The sequence below is a fragment of the Babylonia areolata genome, chromosome 5 (genome assembly GCF_041734735.1).
Source record: "Babylonia areolata isolate BAREFJ2019XMU chromosome 5, ASM4173473v1, whole genome shotgun sequence".
Taxonomy (NCBI): domain Eukaryota; kingdom Metazoa; phylum Mollusca; class Gastropoda; order Neogastropoda; family Buccinidae; genus Babylonia; species Babylonia areolata.
In genome coordinates this window covers 17,294,853-17,322,352 of record NC_134880.1, presented here as the reverse complement: position 1 = coordinate 17,322,352, position 27,500 = coordinate 17,294,853, and the positions used below count along the sequence as shown (strand labels likewise).

General features: G+C 45.5%; 1 protein-coding gene across 3 annotated transcripts in view; it reads right to left on the bottom strand.

The window, feature by feature from the left end:
- Positions 1 to 5,645: 5,645 nt before the first annotated feature.
- Positions 5,646 to 27,500, bottom strand: part of LOC143282401 (arrestin domain-containing protein 17-like) — a 26,389-nt gene continuing 4,534 nt past the window's right edge. For all 3 annotated transcript variants that reach the window (XM_076588031.1, XM_076588030.1, XM_076588029.1), the window contains exons 3-8: positions 25,253 to 25,414; positions 24,477 to 24,706; positions 15,495 to 15,677; positions 13,763 to 13,948; positions 10,341 to 10,467; positions 5,646 to 8,428 (exon numbers count right to left, since the gene is read on the bottom strand). In XM_076588031.1, coding sequence (XP_076444146.1) covers positions 8,109 to 8,428; positions 10,341 to 10,467; positions 13,763 to 13,948; positions 15,495 to 15,677; positions 24,477 to 24,706; positions 25,253 to 25,414 — 1,208 coding nt within the window. In that variant the 3' untranslated portion in view covers positions 5,646 to 8,108. The remainder of the gene's footprint in view (positions 8,429 to 10,340; positions 10,468 to 13,762; positions 13,949 to 15,494; positions 15,678 to 24,476; positions 24,707 to 25,252; positions 25,415 to 27,500) is intronic.

Genomic DNA, 27,500 nt, shown 5'->3' with positions numbered 1-27,500 from the left:
AAGAGAGAGATTCCAGACCTGATAGTGGTGTATATTGTTGTAGAACAATAATGTGTAAAAAGAAAAATAATAACAACGAAAACAACAACAACAATGATAATAATGTTATTAATGATATTAATAATAATAATAATAATAATAATAATAATAATAATAATAATAGATGCGCTGAGACAGCAGCTGTCAAAAATGGATTTTATTTCTTATGTTGAATTCGATTTTTTTTTTTTTTTTTTTTTTTTATCACCTGCCTTCTGTGTGTCTTTCTGTTGTTGGATTTCTTATTCAATTTCTTTTATTCAGTCGTTTGACATATTGACCACGATCTGATAACAATGGGACTGTCCAGATCAAAGACTGGAACTATCGACACGGATAGCAGGGACTGTCATGATGATAGAACGACGGACACTGTCATGGCGACAGTTACGACTATTATGACGGCAGCAAAGGACTATTACCACGTTGGATGACACTGTCAGAGACCCCATGACCATCAAGACGGATGATCTCGCATCAAATCATTCAGTGCAATCCGCTGAAGGGAAAAGTAAGTGATGACCCATACAGGCGTAGAGACAAGTGATTATTATCACAAAAAGGGAAGGATCTACAATGGCAGTTTGTAGCCATGCCATTACAATGGAGGAGGCGGTTGATGAAATGTGTACAGTAAGTTACAGCGCTGTGACTGATCTCAAGATGGTCAGTCTCATTCCTCGACTCACAACCCTGATAGCTCAGAGAGTTTCTGAAAGAGAAGGGTGTGTAGGGAGGAGGTGGGGGGGGGGGGGGGTTTCGCGTCAATCATTCTCTATTAGCCGCACATGATGTTGTCAATAGAAACAACTAATGCATGCTGACACCGGAATAAAACCACATGCACACAGTAATCAGTGGGAAAACAGAAAATGTACACACCCATTCGAGAAATATACAATAAAACAATAAAATCAATCAGTCTCTGGGAATTCCGGACAGTACAAAGTCCCCTAAACATACAAAAGCAAATGTGCAAAAAATGAAACAAAGTGAAGGCACCCGGGTCACTGTGCTCAAAACAAATGGATCGTGTAAAACTGTACAAAATGTAAAGCAATGGAGGCACGTAGCAATTTACACAAAATGAATGGATTATGTGAAACTGAACAAACCGTAAAGAAACTGAGGCACTTAGTTCTCTTTAAGCGAAACGAATGGATTACATAAAATTAGATTTTAAAAAAAAAGCAGTGAAAAAATACAGGAATGCACATATAAGTAAAAGAATTCACAAGGCGTAACCGGAAATCTCACAGAGATTTCATTACACAAAATTAATTTTCAACATTTTTAGGCTTCCGATCGGAGTTACACTATTCTATGTACCCAGCGAACTAATGTATAGTTCTCTATCATCATTTACTCATTACTGTAGCGCATCTGACAGTGCTGGAGGCACCACCGAGGCTAACAGAAAGGACGACCAAGGCACAAGCAGAGTTCCTTGTTGCTGAAGGTGGCAGCCTGTTGTTTTGTTTTGTTTTTGTTTTTTTGTTTTGTTTTTCTAAACAGATCACCTGCAGATAACATACAAATTGCATATAATAGTACACAGTACCAACCATAAAACAACAAACAATAAACAATGTTGGCAATGGGTGGTTTTCAAGACATTAACATAACGGTCATGATAGACATGCTTTGTCAGCAGATGTCCTTGCTGAATAAAATGGATGATTTTTTTTTTAATACCAATCTTAAAATGCAATACTGAAAAAAAAAAAAAAAAAGAACAGCGGGTGTGTTCCTCTGATGCTATTTTTGGTCTAGAACTCACCACGCTGATGGAGGATAGCACGTTCGTCAGAGGATCATTGACAAGAAGGTTCTGGTTGCTTAATATCATTCACAGTTTCACTCTGATTTACAATTCCACGTCCAGCGTTCACAGTTCACACTTCAAAATACTTACACTGAATCCGACCGCGCAAGAGGTGGAGGGGGGGGGGAGAGAATTTTATTTTAGAATGTCCCATCCCATGTACTGGCGATTGGAGACATGTTGGTTAAAGTAATAATTGTCACATTTGTTACCGTTCGAAAGGTAATGTGGAGAGGGTAGGGGTGGGGGTGGGGGGTGGTCAATGGTGAGTTGGAGAAAAAAAAAAAGGTGCATGGAAGGTGGAATCCAAAATGAGCGCAATCAGAAATGAGCATTTATAATAAATAGAAGTACTGTACAAATAAACAGTACCAGTACCAGTATCAGTAGCTCAAGGAGGCGTCACTGCGTTCGGACAAATCCACATACGCTACACCACATCTGCCAAGCGGCAGTACCAGTATCAGTAGCTCAAGGAGGCGTCACTGCGTTCGGACAAATCCACATACGCTACACCACATCTGCCAAGCGACAGATGCCTGACGTGACCAGCAGCGTAACCCAACTGACGCGATCAGTCAGAGAATAGATAATTAAACAAATAAAGAAGCAAATGAAACACGAGAAAAAATAACTAAAATAAATAAATAAACAAACAAATAAACAAAATTACTTCATGGACTTCTTATAAGTGCAGTGTCCTCGGTTATGATTTTGTGCGAGTGCACACGATCGCACACAATCCAAGGGACGTAATGCTCCTACTTTTACTTAATCATGTAACACAAGAGTTATCGGCCTGATAGGCACTGTGGTCATCTCATCGCTACCGATCTTCAAAGAACCCATGCAGACATTACAACACCACATTGGCGGCGAGGATGGGAGACTTGTTGATTTAACAAGAGGATAATGAATGTAAAAAGTTAACAACATCAACGCTCCCAGTGACATTGATGACACACTTTCGCGCAGGTAAGGTTCTTCAACTCACACTGAGTCAAAAACACCCCTCCCACACCCTACGTGTGCATACGCACGCAGATCAAATAACGCACGTTAAAGATCCTGTATTCCATGTCAGCGTTCGGTGAGTTATGGAAACAAGAACATACCCAGCATGCACAACCCCGGAAACGGAATATGGCTGCCTACATGGCGGGGTAAATAAACAAAACGGTCATTCATGTAAAAATGTCACATGTCTGTCTGTGTGTGTGTGTGTGTGTGTGTGTGTGTGTGTGTGTGTGTGTGCGTGCGCGCGCGCGCGCGCGCCTGAACTCTAATTGAATGACACAGGAAACGAATGATAAGCGTCCAATGGCAGACGTCAGTCGGCTCTGCCCAGGTAGGCAGCCTTTTGTGCAAATGACCCCGTGTTTGTAAAACGCTTAGAGCTTGGTCTTCGACCAAGGATAGGCCCTATATAAATATCCATATATCATCATCATCATCAAAATGGTATGCGTAACTGCTACCGCCCTGTACAGCAGCCTCATGTCCTCTAATATCACTTAAAGAAACGACGTTTGCTGATATTGTTTATATGTCCAATAGAACTGCTACTTGATCGTCTAATATCATCTATGTAAAAGGACATTTCTGGTATTGTCGCCCTTGCGTGGATAAAATCGTACCTAGGTGAACGTAGACTGAAAGTCTTAGTAAATGGCCCTCAAGTCACCTGCCACTATCCTTGGACTGTGGACTCTCGTTTTCTCCAGGCAAAGCTTTCATTGCTAGTGCCCAAACGTGCCTGCTTTTCAAGCTTCAAAGGAGAGATGCGTCGTGTCATCAGGAAAATGAAACAGTGGTCTGTTAACAAATCAGAGTGATTCATGTGATCAGGAAAAGGAAGACTTGATAACAGGTCACATGATTTATCTCAACACGAACAGTAAACACTGCTAACACGTCGGAGTGATTCATATCACCAGCAACAGGAAGCCCTGCTAACAGGTCAGAGTGATTTATATCACCAGCAACAGGAAGCACTGCTAACAGGTCAGAGTGATTTATATCACCAGCAACAGGAAGCACTGCTAACAGGTCACATGATTTATCTCAACAGCAACAGGAAGCACTGCTAACATGTCAGATGATTTATATCACCAGCAACAGGAAGCACTGCTAACATGTCAGATGATTTATATCACCAGCAACAGGAAGCACTGCTAACAGGTCACATGATTTATCTCACCAGCAACAGGAAGCACTGCTAACATGTCAGATGATTTATCTCACCAGCAACAGGAAGCACTGCTAACAGGTCACATGATTTATCTCACCAGCAACAGGAAGCACTGCTAACATGTCAGATGATTTATCTCACCAGCAACAGGAAGCACTGCTAACATGTCAGATGATTTATATCACCAGCAACAGGAAGCACTGCTAACAGGTCACATGATTTATCTCACCAGCAACAGGAAGCACTGCTAACATGTCAGATGATTTATCTCACCAGCAACAGGAAGCACTGCTAACATGTCAGATGATTTATCTCACCAGCAACAGGAAGCACTGCTAACATGTCAGATGATTTATCTCACCAGCAACAGGAAGCACTGTTAACAGGTCACATGATTTATCTCACCAGCAACAGGAAGCACTGCTAACATGTCAGATGATTTATCTCACCAGCAACAGGAAGCACTGCTAACAGGTCACATGATTTATCTCACCAGCAACAGGAAGCACTACTAACAGGTCAGAGTGATTTATATCACCAGCAACAGGAAGCACTGCTAACAGGTCAGAGTGATTTATATCACCAGCAACAGGAAGCACTGCTAACATGTCACATGATTTATCTCACCAGCAACAGGAAGCACTGCTAACAGGTCAGATGATTTATATCACCAGCAACAGTAAACACTGCTAACAGGTCACATGATTTATCTCACCAGCAACAGGAAGCACTGCTAACAGGTCAGATGATTTATCTCACCAGCAACAGGAAGCACTGCTAACAGGTCACATGATTTATCTCACCAGCAACAGGAAGCACTGCTAACAGGTCACATGATTTATCTCACCAGCAACAGGAAGCACTGCTAACAGGTCAGATGATTTATCTCACCAGCAACAGGAAGCACTGCTAACAGGTCAGATGATTTATCTCACCAGCAACAGGAAGCACTGCTAACAGGTCAGATGATTTATATCACCAGCATTAGGAAGCACTGCTAACAGGTCAGATGATTTATATCACCAGCAACAGTAAACACTGCTAACATGTCACATGATTTATCTCACCAGCAACAGGAAGCACTGTTAACAGGTCAGAGTGATTTATCTCACCAGCAACAGAAAGCACTGCTAACAGGTCACATGATTTATATCACCAGCAACAGGAAGCACTGCTAACAGGTCACATGATTTATATCACCAGCATTAGGTAACACTGCTAACATGTCACATGATTTATATCACCAGCAACAGGAAGCACTGCTAACAGGTCAGAGTGATTTATCTCACCAGCAACAGGAAGCACTGCTAACAGGTCACATGATTTATCTCACCAGCAACAGGAAGCACTGCTAACATGTCACATGATTTATATCACCAGCAACAGGAAGCACTGCTAACAGGTCAGAGTGATTTATATCACCAGCAACAGTAAACACTGCTAACAGGTCACATGATTTATCTCACCAGCAACAGGAAGCACTGCTAACAGGTCAGATGATTTATCTCACAAGAACAGTGAACACAGTTAACACTTCAGATGATTTTTCTTACCAGCAACAGGAAGCACTGTTAACAGGTCAGAGTGATTTATATCACCAGCAACAGGAAGCACTGCTAACAGGTCAGAGTGATTTATCTCACCAGCAACAGGAAGCACTGTTAACAGTTCAAATGATTTATATGTGACCAAGTGCTATGCTAGCTTCATCCTGCTTCATACAGCACTCTTAGGCTTCAGATAATGATTCACACACAAGCTGTATTAGCAGAAGACAGTTTTCGCAACTAACCCGCGAGCAGAATATGTGTGACGTCACTCCCAGTTTGAATGCAAAGCCGCTTACATCATTTTGTTCTCGCCAGACAGCCTACTCCTCGACGCTGGCGTCGTGGTATGCTATTGGCTGAGCTGGAATCTGTGTTTCTGGTCCACCATATTTAGTTAATATATCATTTGTCAGATCAGTAAACTACAAGTATTATACACTGGCAGAATCATCGCAATTCTATCTTTAAGTCCATTCCATTTGTGTTTGCCTACGTTAAACTGATTTAATGCAGTTTGTAATTTTCAGCGACGAGCTCATTAAAACTGACCCTGTTCAGGTGACTTAAATTAATATTACAAATTCATCTTAAATAGTCAACACTTTATTTTATACTCATTAGAAAGTAGGCGTTGAACTCTTTCTTTTGCAACTTATCCGACGTAAATCGGTTCAGGAATCATTTAGAAACCTGTCACTGAACATCTTGTAAGAAACAAAGTTGTTGTCAGATTTGGCCGGATTAGAGTTGATCTGTTCGCAACACACGTGACTGTCTTTGTAGTTCACTTAACCTGTATAAATTGGCACAGTGAGTGATGAAGTCATTTCATACCTGGTCAGTCATCTGACCAGACCTGCTCTCTCTCTCTCTCTCTCTCTCTCTCTCTCTCTCTCTTGCTGTGTCACGAGCAGTGTGTTTGCCGTGTGTGTTCCCACAATGGCCGACATCTCGCTACGTATCGCTGTAAGTACTAGTGTGTAGAATGTGTTGATTTGTATACTGTATTGTTCGACACAGTACTTGTGTTCATATGAGTATGTTCAGTTATTGCTTTGACATGTTAGTCACAGCTCGGCTATGATTGATCTAAATAATCACCATGTCGTCATATGCTTGGAGCAGTGTTCCATTTGATTCTTCTTAACGTCACAGTCAGTGACGTCTGGGGACACTGATAGTTTGTTCGAGAATATTCTAGTGAGTGCATATGACGCGTTCTTTCTCATTTGCTGTCACTGATGAAGGTTACAGTGTTTCACTAATTCTTAGTACTCTAAGATGTGTGTAGTATTCTGTTGTGGTGATTACAAGATAGTGTTTGATTAATATCAGTTATTGGTTAAACCCACCTGGTATGTATCAGTCTGTTAATTGTAATTTAGTTATCATGCCCTCTCCTATAGGGCTTACTCCAGTATAGTGCTACATGATAAACTGATTCATTTGAGTCACTTTGATACAGTATAAGCTTTACCTAATCTATACTGTCAGTGTACTTTCACTAAATCAGCATAGCTTCAATCACTTTAACTGCACTATTTAAATGTATTAGAAATGTCATTTGATGTCAGTGTTTGGTCTTCACACATATGCATTAACAAGTGGTAGTCTTTCCATGTAATATGTATACATGTGCTTTACTATTCACTTGTGCCGACATGTGCTAATGACGTTTGTGTCATTCCAGGCACTGTCTTCTCTTCTTAGTCTTCTCTTTTATGTCTTCTCTTAGTTCTTCTCTTCTCATTATCTTCTTTTAGGTCTTTTCTTCTTAGGTCTTCTCTTTTATGTCTTCTCTTTTTACATAACTATTGTAAATAAAACAATAGAAAAACCCATTTGTGACTGGCCTCTATAATTATGTTCCTGGCCTGTGCGCGGGAATTCTTGTTATCCTTTAATCCTTTAAATCATTTAGTTAGTTCTTTTGTACCGTCCGTACCCTTGAATAACCACTCAATTCGGCTACAAAAGTGGCGTCGCCGACAGGATTAAGATCCTTCAAAATATTCTGATGACAGGATATTGATCCATAACAAAATAGATCCAATTATTCCCTTTAAGGTTTAAATTATTTTATCAAAATTCAATCCATCCCTAAACCACAGCCCTTTACCACCAAGTGTACCTTGTTACAACTTGGTGCTGTGAGCAAGGATGTGCGAATTCTTCAATATCTCAATAAATCACAGCTCCTAGCCAAGCTTACTCTATCACATATATCACCAGGAACAGTAAACACTGCTAACAGTTCAGATGATTCATCTCACCAGGAACAGTAAACACTGCTAACAGTTCAGATGATTTATATCACCAGCAAAAGGAAGCAAGTCTTGTTCAACAAGTCAGGCTCAAAAACACAGGTGGCGAAAGATCACTGGCTGTGAACACAGAACCAGTCCGTTCACAAAGAATCCGCGGAGGCAATGGAGGTGCTGGATACAACAAGGTTTTCATCCCCAGCGGGTCCGTCCCCACTCTCGCCTCCAGTCCGCTCTAGTCATCTCCCTAGAGCTCGCGGCCTCCTGGCAGACGGACCAGTGTTTGCCCGAGGACGCATCAGAGGATGCGCGGGTTGTAGCTGCTGGGTTCCGATTCCGGGGGACTCTACTGACAGGGGGGAGCTGGCTTGCCTGAGCACCGTCACGCGTGGCTCGTCGTTGTAACGGGGAGGCAGCGTGTGACGCCGAGTGGCTCTCTGCACGGGAGCAGCGTCGCTGTCGCTTACGAGGGTGGAGCTGGTATGTGCACTGCTGGCACCGCCAGTGTCTGTGTGGAGTACCCGTGGGGATGACGCCATGACGTCTTCGTATGTTGGTGCTGAGAATAAAATATATTGGAAAACACACCCATTTCAGTCGATTTTCCCATTTGAACAACCCAGTCTAATCATTTTCATCCTCTTCTGAGGTGTGGAGGATAACAATAACTCACAACCATCAAGTGCCTTCGACATACTCCCGATAATGGATGGTAATAGATAAAGCAAATGATGCGGTACATCAAAATAAAGATCGAATCTAAGAGACGGGCACACTACACTACCAAGTGAAATAAATCTGCAGGCATGCAAGACACCCCTAGGCTGCCTGCATGACGAGATAACTCGTCATGGCAAGCATGTATGCTTCGATGCCACAATGACGAGATAACTCGTCATCGAAATATTCTGACTTTTCCCTGCTTTGCATTCAGTTCGTTGACAAAAATGCTGGTAGCTTTAGCTTGGGGAATCTTTCTGGATTCTATTCATACCTAGAAACACCATCTGCGTCATAAGGCAGTCCTTTATTTGAACGTTTTGGTTGGGTTACTGGCCGCAGTCTTTGCCTGGCTCCTCTCCTCGCTCGCTCAACAAAATGTCGGACTGACTCCGTGCTCAAGACATGCGCTCGTGGCGAACTAAATCAACCAAGATTACTTTCTTTCGCTGATGCTCAGAAAGAATTGGAGCATAAAATCGAAGGAGAAGACAGTGGTGAACATTTATAGGACGATTTGATAGAAAATAAAGGGAGCAATCAAGAGAGTGGCCAAGATACAACTATCAGTGAGTGATGCAGGCTGTTCAACTCTAGCAGACGACAGGTCACCGAATTTTTAGCAGGGCACCGTATGAGCTATTTTCTTGGCACTCATCCAACGCGGTGTGATGAAGTGACGGTGTGAGAGGGGTGAAGAGGAGGGGGGTGGAGACTGAGGGGGCGTGGCCTCACATCCATATTATCACTTGCAGAAGTCACAATGCATCTATTTCTTTTTCATTTTTTTTATATTGTGGTTGTTCTAGTATGATTTTGTGTGTGCAGATATCCATTTGTCCAGAAAATGATATTTTTGTGCAAATTACCAGACTAATGTTTGTAATGAACAAGTTGAAAATGTGACAAAAAACAAAACACTGATTTCAAAACAACAGCATGTCACTTAAAATGCATAAAATGGGAAAACATCATGTGTTTTGTATTCTTTATTCATTTCCCTTTCAGAAAATATATACTTTTATGGGTCTTTCTCCAATAACAAAGAGCACAGAATTTTTTGAAAATTTATACCCGTTTTTTGTGAAAAAACCCTGGCAAATAGATTTCACTTAAATCTTATTTTCCTGGCAGCGAAAGGGTAAGAGGTATAGATAAGTTAGTTTTGTTTTTGTTCTTTCGTGTGTTTTGCTGTTGTTGTTTTCATCTGATAACACATGACAGCAAATTGCATAGATTGAACATGGACTTTAAAACAATTCCCCAACAGATTCCAAGACTGAAGGTCGGATGCCGTGCCGCAAACTATAAGGGGCTGTGGGACATTGCATGGAAAACGAAAGCTCAATAGAGCAATGCATAAAAACGGAGTACTGAAGACTTAAGACAACATGATTTAACACATTATAACACACGGTGACATAACATATGATTTAACTCATTATAATATACGGTGACATAACATGATATAACACAACATAACACAACATGACTCAATACAACACACGATTTAACACAACATGACTAAAAAAAAACACAACATAGTGCAAGGTGACAAACCATAACGACACTCAACACAGCATACCACCCACCTGATACATCACCATAATTGTGATCTACTACAACTAACCACAACATGATCTAACACAACACGGTAACGTTACACACCGTGTCATAACACAATATATCACATGCCACAACACAACACAACACGACACGACATAACACAACACGGCACAATCCACACTTACGACAGCAAGACCAATAGTCGGGTGGGCTGTCATGATACGGTCCCACATTCAAAGAAATTGTGCCAACAATGATGTCACTGGTCAGTTTTAACCGCTTCAGAGACAACCGTGCAGGCTTGATTTTCAGCTGTAAATAAGCACACACACACACACACACACACACACACACACACACACACACACACACACCTCAGAAGTACACACACACACACACACACACACACACACACACACACACACACACACACACACACACACACACACACACACACACACACACACACACACACACACACACACACACACAACTCAAAAGTGTAGTGTTCGTTAGCTTGGTAATAATGCTTGGATTAATATTTAATTATGAGTTGAGCTGATCATTTATGGTCTTCGCGTAATCATTTTTAACTGCTCTGTACATAATGCAATTATCAAGTATTATCCTGGCCTTTTAAAAAAAAAATTTCCTTTTCGCTACACGTTTGTCCGTTCTAATATCTTTCCCACTGATAAGATATGTGTGGAGTGCCATTCAGTATTTTATTGGCTACTTTCTTGAAACATATTATGTTTATATTATTTTATTTCACATTGACACGTTATGTGAGGAGTAAGGCTTCCATTCAGGATCTGATTCTCACATCACAACCGCTGACATCACCAGCACAAACTAACATCAGTGACTGTGACATAACAAGCGCAAACTAACATCAGTGACTGTGACATAACAAGCGCAAACTAACAAGTGTCTGTCACATCACCAGCACAAACATCAGTGGTTGCGACATCACCAGGACAAAACAAACAACAGTGACTGTGACATCACCAGCACAAACTAACATCAGTGACTGTGACATAACAAGCGCAAACTAACAAGTGTTTGTGACATCACCAGCACAAACTGACATCAGTGACTGTGGCATCACCAGCACAAACATCAGTGATTGTGACATCACTAGCACAAACTAACAACACTGATTGTGACATCACCAGCGCACACTAACAATAATGATTGTGACGTCACCAGCACACACCAACAACAATTATGGTATCACCAGCACAAACTTACATCAGTGACTGTGACATCACCAGCACACACCAACAACAATAATTATGGTATCACCAGCACAAGCTAACATCAGTGACTGTGACATCACCAGCACACAAACAACAACAACAATTATGGTATCACCAGCACAAACTAACATCAGTGACTGTGACATCACCAGCACACACTAACAACAATAATTATGGTATCACCAGCACAAACTAACATCAGTGACTGTCACATCACCAGCACACACGAACAACAATAATTATGGTATCACCAGCACAAACTAACATCAGTGACTGTGACATCACCAGCACACACGAACAACAATAATTATGGTATCACCAGCACAAACTAACATCAGTGACTGTGACACCACCAGCACACACGAACAACAATAATTATGGTATCACCAGCACAAACTAACATCAGTGACTGTGACATCACCAGCACACACGAACAACAATAATTATGGTATCACCAGCACAAACTAACATCGGTGACTGTGACATCACCAGCACACACGAACAACAATAATTATGGTATCACCAGCACAAACTAACATCGGTGACTGTCACATCACCAGGACAAAACTAACAAACAGTGAATCTGACATCACCAGCACAAACAAACAATAATGATTATGACATCACCAGCACAAACAAACAACAATGATTGTGACATCACAAACACACACTAACAACAGCGATTGTGACACATCACCAGCACACATGAACCAGCAAACACAAGCAAGAAAAAAAAAAAAAAAATGCTGTGACCACAGTGTGTGGTAGATGATCTTTGTCATCACTGTGCTGTGGACGATCACTGTCATCATCAGGAACTCACCTCCTGCTCCAGTTTATAGAAAAATGTGGTGCTCTGCACGAATATGTACTGGGACCAGTTTCTGATGATTTGTCTGTTATGTATATAGTTTTTGGTGTTGGTGCTCTTTGTTGTTGTTGTTATCGTTGTTGTTGTCGTTTTCTTTTGATTACTTTCCCCTGCTATTGTTAGCGTTTGTCAATCGTTTGTTCGTCGAATGTTTTTTGGTTCTTTGTAATATTTGGGTGTTTGTTTGTTTGTTTTTCAATGTGAAAAAAGGATGTTTGTTGTTTTTCTTTTTTTTTTTTCAACGTGAATAAAAAGATACTTGTGGAGTATTTTTTCAACGTGAATAAAAGGATGTTTGTTTTTTTCAACGTGAATAAAAGGATGTTTGTTTGGTATTTTTCAACGTGAATAAAAGGATATTTGTTTTTTCAACGTGAATAAAAGGATGTTTGTTTTTTTCAACGTGAAAAAAGGATGATTGGGGTTTTTTTCAACGTGAAAACAGGATGTTTGTTTTTTTCAACGTGAATAAATAAAGGATGTTTGTTTTTTCAACGTGAAAAAATGATGTTTGTTTTTTCAACGTAAAAAAAATGGATGTTTGTTTTTTTAACGTGAATAAATAAAGGATGTTTGTTTTTTTCAACGTAAATAAATAAAGGATGTTTGTTTGAATAAATACCCCCGAAAACGGAGTATGGCTGCCTACATGGCGGGGTAAAAACGGTCATACACGTAAAAGCCCACTCGTGTGCATACGAGTGAACGCAGAAGAAGTTTGAATAAATAAGGGATGTTTGTTTTTTCAACGTGAAGAAAAGGATGTTCGTTTGTTGTTTTTTCAACGTGAATAAAAGAATGTTTGTTTGTGGGTTGTTGTTTTTTTGTTTGTTTTTTTTCAACGTGAATTAAAAAGGATGTTTGTTTGTGGGTTTGTTTTTGTTTTTTTTTTCAACGTGAATAAAAGGATGTTTGTTTTTTCAACGTGAATAAAAGGATGTTTGTTTTTTCAACGTGAATAAAAGGATGTTTGTTTTTTTCAACGTGAAAAAAGGATGACTGTTTGGGTTTTTTCCAACGTGAATAAAAGGATGTTTGTTTTTTTCAACGGGAAAACAGGATGTTTGTTTTTTTTCAACGTGAATAAATAAAGGATGTTTGTTTTTTCAACGTGAATAAAAGGATGTTTGGTTATTGTTTTTTTAACGTGAAAAAAGGATTATTTTTTTTCAACGTGAATAAAAGGATGTTTATTTGTTTTTCAACGTGAATAAAGGGATATTTGTTTTTTCAACGTGAAAAAAAGGATGTTTGGTTTTTCAACGTGAATAAATAAAGGATGTTTGTTTTTTCACCGTGAATAAAAGGATGTTTGTTTTTGCAATGCGAATGAAAGGATGTTTGTTTTTTCAACGTGAATAAAAAGATGTTTGCTGGGGGGCGCGGGGGGGGATTAAAGTGAAAAAAAAAGGATGAATGTGGGTTTGTTTGTCGTTGTTGTTGTTTTTTTTCAACGTGAAAATAAGGACCTCACCTCCACCTTGTAGCTGATGGCGATGAGGGAGCAGCCAGGCAAGCCGGAGGGGGGACAGGTGGGGGGAACACGCAGCCCCCTGTCCCTCCCCTCCAGGGTCTTCCCGGCCGGCACTTTGCCCAGGCTCACTTTGCACAGGTTCACTTCCATCGTGCACTTCTGGCCCTGGGCTCTGTACAGCACTTCCTGTGCAGGGTTGGAAGGCAAGTCAAAGAAATTAATAAAGATTGGAAAAAAAATATATTAAAAAAGGAGGCTGCATTGTGTGTGTGTGTGTGTGTGTGTGTGTGTGTGTGTGTGTGTGTGTGTGTGTGTTTGTCTGCGTGTGTGTGCGTACGTGTGTGTGTATGTGTATTGTGTGTGTGTGTGTGTTGAATGCGATGTATGTGTGATGTGTGTGTGTGTGTGTGTGTGTGTGTGTGTGTGTGTGTGTGTGTGCATACAGAATTGTCTTTTCGCCACTGGTTCGTTTTGTCATTTATTTTAATCAAGTAGTCGTAAAAATCAAAAAGAAAGAGAGAGCACTAAAGAGAGAGAAAGGGAGTAGGAGAGAGACAGAGACAGAGACACCGACACAGAGACAGAGAGCAGAAGTGATTAGTCTGATTCAGTGACAGCAGAAGGCTCTGTGACAGAATCGGCCATACAATAATACTCAAACGCATACATTATTGACGGGCGCAATAGCCGAGTGGTTAAAGCGTTGGACTGTCAATCTGAGGGTCCGTCACCTGGTGGGTAAAGGGTGGAGATTTTTACGATCTCCCAGGTCAACATATGTGCAGACCTGCTAGTGCCTGAACCCCCTTCGTGTGTATATGCAAGCAGAAGATCAAATACGGACGTTAAAGATCCTGTAATCCATGTCAGCGTTCGGTGGGTTATGGAAACAAGAACATACCCAGCATGCACCCCGCCCCCGAAAACGGAGTATGGCTGCCTACATGGCGGGGTAAAAACGGTCATACACGTAAAAGCCCACTCGTGTGCATACGAGTGAACGCAGAAGAAGAAGAAGAAGAAGCATACATTATTAATACTCTAAACAACAAAATGTCTCCAATCACCGATATGTGTGACAGGACAACAAAATTCCTGAAAATTCCTCTTCTTCTTCTTCCGTCCACATCCGTGGTCAGACGTCGAGGCCCAAGTTTTGGCATGGTGTGGTATCCCTTGGCAAAGGCACTTTTCTCCGAATATCCTCACTCCACTCGGGTGTGAATGGATACCCGACTTCGGCTGGAGGAAGGTTAAGAATAAAAAAAAAAAATCGGCGGAATGAGAGGATTGATTAAGTCCCACCTTCCTATGCCGAAGCCCTTGACATAGTGGATTTGGAACTTTGAAAATTATGGGACATTTAAACTTTTAATTTTTCTGTCACTTATCCACCCACAGATTATCAATTACATCACATCAATATCATCATCAACAACAAAATCATCACAATCATCATCATCATCATAATCATCATCATCATCAACAAAATCATCACAATCATCATCAGTCATCATCATCATCATAATCATCATCATCATCAACAACAAAATCATCATCATCACATCATCATCATCAACAACAAAATCATCACCACCATCATCATCACCATCACATCATCATCATCAACAAAATCATCATCACCATCATCATCATCATCATCATTATCATCATAATCACATCAGCAGCAGCATCACATCAGCATCACGCATAAAAAAAAATCAATCAATACCATTTTAAGGTGCAGCGACACTTTGTGCAGCTCCTGGTGTGACCCGTTCTGAACAGAAAACTCCGTTGACAGGATCTCCCCAGGAATCACACCTTTCCTCGGAAGCCGCAAGGTGGCGTGGCAGTCGCCGGAGTGGAACAACAGGTGGTACACCTGCAGGTCCCCTGACAACTCCACAGGATCCTGAACAGAGACACGGGAACAACACTATCGTCTTAACGGGATCCTGAACACGTGAACAAAGACACGCCCATACAGGATCCTGAATAGAGACACGGGAACAACACTATCATCTCACAGGATCCTGAACACGTGAACAATGACAGGCCCACACAGGATCCTGAATAGAGACACGGGAACAACACTATCATCTCACAGGATCCTGAACATAGGGAACAATGACAGGCCCACACAGGATCCTGAATAGAGACACGGGAACAACACTATCATCTTAACGGGATCCTGAACACAGGGAACAATGACACGCCCACACAGGATCCTGAACAGAGACACGGGAACAACACTATCATCTTACAGGATCCTGAACACGTGAACAATGACAGGCCCACACAGGATCCTGAACAGAGACACGGGAACAACACTATCATCTCACAGGATCCTGAACACAGGGAACAATGACAGGCTCACACAAGATCCTGAACAGAGACACGGGAACAACAACACTATCATCTTAACGGGATTCTGAACACAGGGAACAATGACACGCCCACACAGGATCCTGAACAGAGACACGTGAATACTAGCAGAACAACCGCACAGGGTCCTGAACATGGGAACAATGCCAAAACCGTCATACAAGATCCTGAACAGAACACAGGAACGAGTACACGATCATCTCACAGGATCCTGAACACAGGCACAGGAGCTGTAACACGATCATAATACAAGGCACTTAACAGGGACAAATAATCCATAAAACGATCATTGCGCAGGATCTTGAACAAAGGGGAAAAGAACACGATCATGATACAGGATTCTGAACACAAGACACAGAATCAATAACACGATCCTGAGCAGAGACAGAGGAGCTACAACACGATCATCACACAGTATCCTGAACACACGAGCCAGTAACACGAATCATTCTTACATAATCTTCAACAGACACACAGGAGCGGAGCAATAACATCATCATGTCACAGGATCATGAAAAGAGACACAGGAATAATAACACGGTCGTCACACAGGATCCTGAACTCTGGAACAACAACAACAAGGTCACCATACAGCAGTCTGAACAAAGACACAGGATCAATAACGTGATCATCACACATGATCTGGAAACCCAGGCACACGAACAAAATCAAAAACCATCAAACAGGACCCCAAACAGAGACACAGGACCATTAGCACGATCATCATAAAGGATCCTGAACTCTAGAACAGTAACACTATCATCATAACATGATCCTGAACACAGGACCAATAACACGATCATCTCACACGATCCTGAAGACAGGATCAATAACATGATCATCCCACACGATCCTGAACAAACACAGGAACAACAGCATGATCATCACACAGCATCCTGAACACTAGTGACGTACGTACCCGAGCCTGAGGGAGGGTGTTGAAGTCGAGGTCCGACTATACGGTGATGGTGTGCATGTTGACGTCCACCTTCACTACTGCTACTCCTACCACTACCACCACCACCACCACCACCATAATGTACCCGGGTGCCGTATAGTCGAATAATGGCCTAGAGGTAACGCATCCACCTAGGAAGCGAGAGAATCTGAGCGCGCTGGTTCGAATCACGGCTCAGCCGCCGATATTTTCTCCCCCTCCACTAGTCCTTGAGTGGTGGTCTGGACGCTAGTCATTTGGATGAGACGATAAACCGAAGTCCCGTGTGCAGCTTGCACTCAGCGCACGTAAAAGAACCCACGGCAACAAAAGGGTTGTTCCTGGCAAAATTATGTACAAAAATCCACTTCGATAGGAAAAACAAATAAAACTGCACGCAGGAAAAAATACGAAAAAAAAAAATGGGTGGCGCTGTTGTGTAGCGACGCGTTCTCCCTGGGGAGAGCAGCCCGAATTTCACACAGAGAAACATGTTGTGATTAAAAAAAATACAAATATATATATATATATATATATATACAAGCCAAACGTAACGTTAGTAACGTTACCTGAGCCTCAGGGAAGGGGTTGAGGTCGAGTTCCGATTCCACGGCGATGGTGAGCACGTCCACCTTCACTACTACTAATAGGAGGAGTTTGTATTATACTCCATGTTTGGTGTTAAATATACTTACCATGTCAAACTGATGCAAACTAGGCCTATTGGTTTGCTCTGCTTGGCCAAATTTCGCGCGGCTAACGGTGAAAAGACGGGCCCACCCGCTCTCAGCCAATCAAACGCCTCTAAAAACTATAAGCGCTTAATCATTCCGTGGCCATGAACAAAAATGCCCCATGAGAACCACGGCGGAGACGCGGGGACGGACGGGCGGGCATTCGAGTTTGACATGGTAAGTATATTTAACACCAAACATGGAGTATAATACAAACTCCTCCTTTTGGTGTCATATACTGTACCATGTCAAACTGATGCAGAATTTAAAGCAAATGGAGGAGGGCAACGCCTACTGGTTCATATGGGGAGCCCTTGTAACTGAGACGGCAGTGTTAGCCGCGACAAAGGAAATCCCCTTGGAACCGTCAGCCCTGGTCATACGGAAATTCCTGAGGTAGAAGTTGATGAAGGGATTCTCAGACCACCAGAAGGCTGCCTCCAAGACATGCTGCGTTGGCACTGAGTGCTGGAAAGCAGCCAAAGTAGCTATGGCCCGCACTTCGTGTGCTCTGGGATGAAGACAGCTGATATCCCTGTGTGCATGAGAGTAGGCTCTACGAATGACTTGGGAAACCTGGCGGGAAATGGTGCCTGCAGCGATGTCTTTCTTGTAATTCTCATTGAGGGAGATGAGCAGACACCTCTGAGAAGAACGCCTATGGCGAGACCTATCCCAATAATATTTGAGACACCGAACAGGACAGGTGCCTATCCTCATCTTGGGCAAGAATATCAGACAAAGGTCTGACTCTCAGAGAGGGGGAAGGAACCTCAGGGTCTTGGTTCTTAGCCAGAAACTCTGGAAGGAAACGAATAGTGATGGAACCATCTCTGTGGAAGGCCAGATCTTGTGGCATTCCACTAAGCCCATGCAGCTCACTTCTATGACTGCCTGTGGCCAGCCACAGAAGGAAAGTGGTCTTGAGGGTGAGGATGTCAAAAGGAATAGTCCCCAATGGTAGGAAGGGCTGTTTTCGAATGAAATCCAGCACCAGGAACAAGTCCCAGAGGGGCACTCTTCTGGGGTCTCTAGCTTCCTTCAGAGGGGCACCCCTAGCCACCTCTCTGAGCAGGCAATCCGCTTCCAAGGCGGAACCACCTAGCTGTTTGCAATGTGGTACAGAAGGCAGACCTGTACCCTCGCCCAGAACTAGCAGACAGGATGAACGGAGGAGCAGAGAGCCAGAAAGTTGGCCAGCTGCATGCTCGTAAGGTTCGTAGGGGTAATGCCCTGAGCTGTACACCACCGCAACCATTTCTTCCAGCGAAAGTCATACAAAGTCTCCGTTCCCTGCCTCCTTGCTCTGGTGACTATGGAGAGGAGGTCAGAGGAGGCACACCCCTGGGTCAGCACAGCCGACACAGAGGCCGACCGAGGGGTCGAGGACTTCAATGGTGATGCTGACAGTTCCGACCGCACAGCAGCCATGCGTGCTGGTGGAGCAGTTGAGGATTGGAATGCGGAGTGCCTGAGCGAGGCTGCCTCAGCAGATGAGATTTGGTTTCAAGTTCCAGGGGTGGGAACATGTCAGGGACTGAAGGTCCGGAAACCAGGTCTGGACTGGCCATTTCGGCGCAATGCGGATCAGCTGCGGGTGTTCCAATCTGTCTTTCCGTATCACCTTGGACAGAATTGGAAAGGGAGGAAACGCGGAGGCAATCAGACTGCTCCAATCTAGAGAGAGAGCATCCACTGCCCACGCTTCTGGGTCGGCAACCGAAGAGACGGAAGTGGGAAGTCTCTTGTTGAACAAGGTCCACCATCGGCCGAAACCACTGTTCCCACACCCCCTGAAGGCTGTCCTTGTCCAGGGTGCACTCTGTGCGTATGACACTCTTGGACCTGCTAAGAGCATCTGCCAAGAAGTTGGTTTTTCGTGCTCAGCGTCTCGCTGAAAGTGCAATGCCCTTGCTGTGGCACCAACGGAGGAGAGCCTCAGTCCGCATGGAGAGGTCTGCCGAGTGCGCTCCCCCCATTTGTTCACATAACATGCGACCGTCGTCTTGTCCGTGAACAAGCGGATGGTCTTGGCAGTGGCCTCCCCCATGAAGTGCAGGAGAGTCCTGCGAACTGCCTCCAGTTCCAGAACATTGATGTGGCACAGGCGCTCCTCCGGGGACCAAGTCCCTGCTGCATAGAGTGAGTCCATGTGGGCTCCCCAGCCCAGGGAGGAGGCGTCTGTGAAGAGTGCCACCTGAAGAGTAGGTGGGGCTAAGGGCACCCCCTGTGTCCGAAGGGGGGTGATTAACCACTCTGATGTCACCTCGAGGAACCACTCGCCCAGACATATCTGGGTATCCCATGGCTGAGTGCTCTGGGACTGGCGTAACCTCAGTGCCCTCTGGAGAGGGCGCTTGAGAACCCTGTCCAGGGGAATGAGAGGTGCCGTGGACTCCATCATGCCCAAGAGGGAAGAAAGTGTCCACGCTGTATCTTGGGAGGAGTGGCGCCAGTGGCTGAGGAGGCCTGCCAGACGGTCCCAGTGATCTGGCGCCAGAGAGACTATCATAGACCGCGTGTCGAATCTCATCCCTAAGAAGTCGAAGGACTAACGTGGGGACAGATCGCATATCTGCTGGTCCATGAGGAAGCCCCGTTGGGAGCAAAGGTCTAGAAGTCTGGCCGTATGACTCAGGCACAGGGCCTGCGACTGGGCCAGGATAAGCAAGTCGTCCAGGTACACACAGAGACAAATGGATTCCGAGCGGACGATGGACACCAATTCCCGCAGCACCTTGGTAGACAGGAAAGGGGCAAGGGACAGACCAAATGGGAGGGCCGGGAACTGGAACCCCTTGTCCCTCCACACGAACCTCAGGTACCGACGGGATGCCGAATGGATGAGTATATGAAAATAAGCATCTTCCAGATCGATAGAGGTAGGCCAATCACCTTGTTGGATGGTCTCCCGAATCTGTGCCTGTGTGTCCCTCTTGAATTTGATTTTGGGGAGGAATTTGTTGAGGGGGGACAAGTCCAAAACTGGTCTCCACCCTCCCGAGACCTTTGGAATCACCAACAACCAGCCGTAAAAACCGGGGCCCGGGTCCGAGAGTTGAGATATAGCCCCATGAGGAGTGGGTGCGATATCTCTTTTTCTAGGACGCTCTCCTGCTCCGTTGAGCTGGGCACCTAAGGAGGAGGAGTGGATCTTAGAGGGGGGAGGTCCTCCACCCAAGACAGCATGTACCCAGACTCTAGCACCGACATAATCCCGTCGTTGAGTCCCAGAGCACACCACTGATGTGCATGCCGGGACAAGTTTCCTACTTGGAGGGGCTGAACGACTGGTGGTGCTGAATCGGGGCCCAGTCATTGGGGGTGCTGCCTTCTGGCCTTGGGCATGGCCAGTCGGCTTGGACGGACATAAGGTGGTTTATTCCTCTGACCCTGATTCAGCACACGCTGCCTTGACAGGCGGCGTGGTATATGGAGGGGCCCTGGTGGCCGGTCTCTTCAATGGCATAGAACCCTGGAGCCCATGAGAGGTGTGGGCCAAATATGAGGCCACCTCCCTGTTTGTCCCTGCCCTGTGGCTGACAAAATGGGGCGGGAACTGGCCGAAGAGGGAGTGCTGCTGTGCTGGGATGGACCGCAGGGCAGCCCTCTCCTCCACAGGAATGTTAGAGAGGCTGAAAATGGCATCACGCCGCGCTAGCACAGTACTGAAGTGAAGGCTGGTAGCTGTGTCTGCAGCTGCCGTGAGACCAGATGCTACCCTATTGCCAAAAGCGTGTAACCTCTGGTCGGTGAAGAGGCCCGGCGGGACTGAGGAAGGAGACCCCTTGTCCTGATTAACCGGACACTGTTCCCACAGCTCATTGGCCCTGTGAAGGAACGTGTCGAAGGTGTACGCCGTGGAAACCTCGAGGGGGCAGCGGCGGGCCAATTTGTCCCACTCTGCTAACGTTTTAGCCTGGAGGAGGGATGGAAGCAGCACCCCTGACAGTGCGGGCTGGCTTATTAAGCCATACCTGCACCATTTCTGGCACTCTGAGTTGCCTTGTGGTTCTAGAGTTAGAGTCACATGGCGTAAGGAGGGTCAAGGGTAACAAAGTAGCCTGAGGGACTGATTCGGCATACGTGACCCTATTGGGGAGGGTCAGTTGGAGCTCGGCAAAGTCCGAGTTTGGTTCAGGCTGGTCCCTAGGGAGGCATGGGCTCAATCTGTCCCCCCTGGGATGTGGGCGAAGAGTGTTCATCTGCTTGTTCGTCCTCATCCGAAGACAGGGGCTCCCACTCTTGTTCGCAGTCCATCCCCTGCTGGGTGCCATCCCAAGTGGATGTACCCACTGGGGCGTCCTGTGAGCTGTGGTCAGCCCAGCGGGATGAGCTGGGACGATCCCGAGCCGGGACCATGGCCGCCACTGTTATGTCCTTGACACCTGAAGCGGGTGGGGAGTGTGTGGACCGTAGGTCCAACCATGCTTGGGATGGTGGGTGCCACACCTTTTCAGAGAGGGCGCCCCTGGATGCAAGAGTGACCCACGAGTGCTGTGTGGGGACAAACACCCACTCATCTCACTGTAGGACCGAGGGCTGGGCAGGTGGGGACTGCCGGCTTCGCCGGGCCGAGTAGGGCCCTTGAGCAGCCGTCGGTCCTGACAAGGAGGCCGTTGTGACCGTGGAGGTCACCTGTGGGTTGACAGAGGCCCGATTTGTGGACAGAGTGGCAATACTGGTCGAGGAGCTCGACCTGACCGACAAGAAGTCGATCCCACTTGTCGGGGCTGTGTGTGTCACCCTGTGAGATGTGCTGGGTTGGGTCCGGTGGGGAGCGGACAAGGGGCTGGCCCTTGGTGCTCCCGGCAACCCAGTGTGCACCCTAGGTGCACCCCAGTACGGGTAGAATGGGGGTAACCACCCGTGGGCACCAGCCATACTGTGACCCGAACCCCAAGGGTCACTGGTGCGTTGACCTCCATGAAGGGAACAACCTGGCCAAGTCGGAGGGAGGTCAGGTCCGACTTGGGTGTCAGTCCCGCCCGAAGACGAGCGGGCTGACTGCCCGGAACCGCCTGACACGCACGGGCCTCCCCCAGCAGGGGAGACCGGCCGGATAGCGGGAAGACCTGCAGAGCAGGTTGCCACGCGCCCCGAATCCCCTCCCGTGGGGAGACTGGGGTGGCTTGGTCTGGGGTGGGCAAAGTAGAGATCCCCCCCCGGAACCAAATTTTTCTCCCCCCCCAAAAGGAGGTGGGGGAGGGGGGTCGACAGAGAAGGGAGGAGGGGGAACAACAATGGGGCACGTGAGGGCCGTCTCCGAGTGGGGACCCGGGTAATGGCCGGGCGCGGCCTCCCCTTGGGAGTCCGCGCCTAGCTGCGAGTCCCCACAGCACGGAGATGACTTGCCATTCACCCTTCTCCCTGCCTCGCGCTGGGACACCTCGGGAGGCGACGCTCGTACCTCTTTCCCCCCGGTCCCCTTCATGACCGTTTTACTGGTACGAACGTCGCCTCCGCGATCAGCGTCTAACGACGCATCGCCGCGGTCCGTATCGGGAGGAATCATGAGCTCCGGGCCTGGGAGAGTCTCTTACCGAGTCTCAATCCCAGCATCATGATTCCCTGCCTTCGTGGTATGGCACACGAGGCATGGAACCCGCGCTTAGGCACCCAGCGAAAATCCGACCCCCAACAGAGAAAGGAAAGACAGGATCGACTTAGAGGCAGAAAAAATCAAACGAATCGAGGGTGCCGAGTCGAATCGAGTACACAGAATGTAAGAATACAATAAACACAATCCGCATGCAACAAAATAAGGCCAAAAGGATACGCTGAATAGCCGAAAAAAGCGTAAGACGAGACAGAGCGTAAACCTGACAAGATGGCGTGGAGAGCCTTGGCCAAAGGAATGATTAAGCGCTTATAGTTTTTAGAGGCGTTTGATTGGCTGAGAGCGGGTGGGCCCGTCTTTTCACCGTTAGCCGCGCGAAATTTGGCCAAGCAGAGCAAACCAATAGGCCTAGTTTGCATCAGTTTGACATGGTACAGTATATGACACCAAAACTACTACTACCACCACCACCAACACCATAATATACTCGGGCGCCGTGTCGCCAGACGTAACCTAACGTACGTACCCGAGCCTCAGGGAAGGTGTTGAGGATGACGACAACGACGACTACTACTACCACCACCATTATGTACCCCGGGTGTCATGTAAGCCAGAAAGTAACGTAACCGTACCCGAGCCTCAGGAAAGGTGTTGAGGTCGAGGTCTGATTCCACAGTGATGGTGTGCATGTTGAACTGAGTCCACCTTCACTACTACCACTACTACTACTACTACAACCTCTGCTAATTAATGGAGTCTCCTGTCGGGTGACGGACGAGTAAGCAGGCAGGCTTATCTGTCGGTGTGTGTCCTCATATGGGAGAAGAGGCCGATTCTGGATGCGGTTACTTTTTTTTTTAGTGAAGAGGAGTTGTGAAGTTCTTTCCCCACTCTCTCGCCTACCGACGCTCACAGTCCCACAGGTGCAGATACTGCCAAGTGTAGGACGGCCTCGGCAGGTGCTGGTTTTTTCTTCGGAGTTCCGTCTCCTAGGAGGACTTCCAGCCAAGGATAAGAGCTCACAACCGCTATTACTACGATCACAACCACCACTACAGCCACCAGGATGTACCCAGGGTGTAACCCGTTACGTACCCGAGCCTCCGGGAGCGTGTTGAGGTCCAGCTCCGACTCCACCGTGATGGTGCGCATGTTGAAGTCCACCTTCCAGGCCCGCTCCACCACGGCCTTCAGCAGGTAGCGAACGAAGCCGTGCACCCCGCTGAAGCTGCTGGGGCAGGTGGGGGGCACGAGGAACTCGAAGTCGTACAGGTGGCTACCCCGTTCCAGTCTCACGCGGCTGCCGGGTTTACGAGGGGCTCCATCTGTTCGTTTGTTGCACCGTTGTGAAATTAATATAAATTTAAAAATAAATAAATAAATAAAATATAAAATAAAAAAAGACTTGTGAGAAAACACTAGCGATCGAGCGCACGCGTATACACGCACACATACACACATACAAACACGCACACATGCAAGCGCTGCGCACTTGCGTACACACGCATGCATGCACGCGCGCACACACACGCGCACACGCATGCACGTGCGCGCACGCGCACACATGTGCAAACACAAACATAGAGAGAGAGATGTGTGTGTGTGTGTGTGTGTGTGTGTGTGTGTGTGTGTGTGTGTGTGTGTGTTCGACTTACATTAATGTACGTAAGCTGAGACGAAAGCGTAAGAGAGAGAGAGGGAGAGGAAGACAAGGCAAGACAAAATCTTTATTATCGAGGGTAACAGATAAGCAAGTAACATGCTTTTTTTTATATCCAGCCCTCCCCCTAAAGGAAGACAGACAGACAAACAGAGACAGACAAACAGAGACAGACAGAGACAGAGACAGACAGACAGAGACAAACAGAGACCTGGCGGGGGTGGAGGAAAGAGGGTGACCACACGGTTGAAGTAGACCTCATTCGCCTGTTCGCTTTCCGCAGCGGGCTGTACTTCCGCCATGGGGTAGGCGTTTTGGACCGGTGACCCCGCCCACTGCACGTGACTCCGCCCCGTGAAGATGATCCGGATTTCTACACACACACACACACACACATAAAATCCCGCTGCGGTTTTGATCGCTGTGGATATTTATACGAATAGCGGCCATCTTCGCTAAGAGACCAAGTTCTAAGCTCCCATCCGGATTTCTGCAGAAACCCGCTGTTTTTGATCGATATGGATGTTTATCAGAAAAGCCACCATTATCGGTCAGAGACCAAGCTCTAAGCTTTGATCCCGAATTTCTGGAAAAAAAACAACAAACAAACAAACAAAAAACCCGCAATTTTGATCGATATGGATATTTCTACGTATAGCACCCACTTCCGGTCAGAGACCAAGCTTTGAGCTCTGATCCGGATTTGTGCTAAACACACACACACACACACAAAATTAATTTAAAAAATTCTTTAAAAAAAAACAACGCTGTTTAGAACGATATGGATATTTCTACGTACAGCGCCCATTCTCAGTCAAAGACCAAGCTTTGAATGCTTTACAACAAACACGGGGTCATTTTCTGCTCAACAGGCTGCCTTCCTGATATAGACGACCGAGAGCTGCCTTTTTTTTTTTTTTTTTTTTTTTTTTAAATACTTAGCATCTATCCTTGGTCGGAAATCAAGCTCTAAGCGCTTTACGAACACGGAGTCTGGGAGGTGTTGTTTGTCAGAACGTGCAGACTACTGAAAGCTGCATTCAGGCGCTCATCATTCGTGTCCTGTGTAGTCAGGATTCAGTCACACACACACACACACACACACACACACACACACACACACACACACAGAGTCGAAGCCGCTAATAACGAAGTCGGATGGAACGAATGCCGGATATAACGAAGCAAAAAGGCTGGTCCCGGCAACAATCCTTCTTTACATGACGTATGTAACGAAGTCGGATGTAACGAAATGCCGCTTATAACAAAATGGTTTGGGGGTCCCCAGCGAGCGATCACGCTGGTTATAACGAAGCCGCCGCATATAGCGAATATTATAGTCGGCCCCGTGAAGAGTTCAAACCAGATATAGCGAAGTGGCTACTTTTTTGTTTCTCGGAAATGGTTGGTTAGTTCGCTGCGATGTTTTTTGCTTCATACCGTCGCTGGCGATTCTAGGGAGATGAGTGTCGGTATAGGCACATAAAATGTACAGTTTTCTATGCGTAGCTCTGAATAGAAATCACGCGTTTATAGCATATGTATTTGACTTGCTGCACAACTCTGAGCTTGTTTCATTTTCTTACACAGCTTCACATACACGCAGGTATTTTTACTGTATGTCTGTTGAATAGTAAACGTCACCTCTGTAATTCGTAAGCAATACAATCGTATCCTATATAAACGTCCTGTAAAACGAGTGCCCGTCATTGTCGGAACAGAGTGGTTGACTCACGTGGGGTCCAACTTTCAACGACGGCAGAGGCAGTAGAGATGCTAGAGGGACGAGGGTGGCTTGAAGGGGAAGGAGGGTGTCAGGCTTTAGATTTCACAGGCTATCTTATCATGGCGTCTGCAAGTCGCAAAGGTCTTTTTTTTTCTTTCTTTTTTTTATAGTTCAACTGTGGCAACAATCAACCTTACCTGTTCTGTCACAGAGTGTGACATCTGAGGGTTTGTTTTGTGGGTTTTTTTCGTCCAGAAGAGCCCAAGTTACATCCCCACTCTCTCGGCCAAGAGGGTTTTAGGCCAGTCGGCGTTGGGATGGTTCCCAAAGGTCAGCTAGCCCCCAAGGCTGCAGCACTAAGACTGAGCCAGTCTTGCCTTCTTGTTTGAGAGGCATAGTCATATACATACATACATACACACATACATACATACATACATACATACATACATACATACATACATACATACACACATGTATGTCAGCTATTGCCTAACCGCTCTGCCTACATTCGTAAACTCTCAAAAGTTTATTTCAGTGTTCATACTGCATAACTGTCACAAATACTGCAATATGAACGTTTAGATAGTGGTCAGCAGTGGTCAGTAATGCTCGGTTAGCGATGAATTTATGATAAAAAATATATATTTTCAGAAATTACAAAGACATCATAGTAATGTACAGTCGTGACAAAATAACGCAATCTGAACAATATGGCCAGTATATATAACAT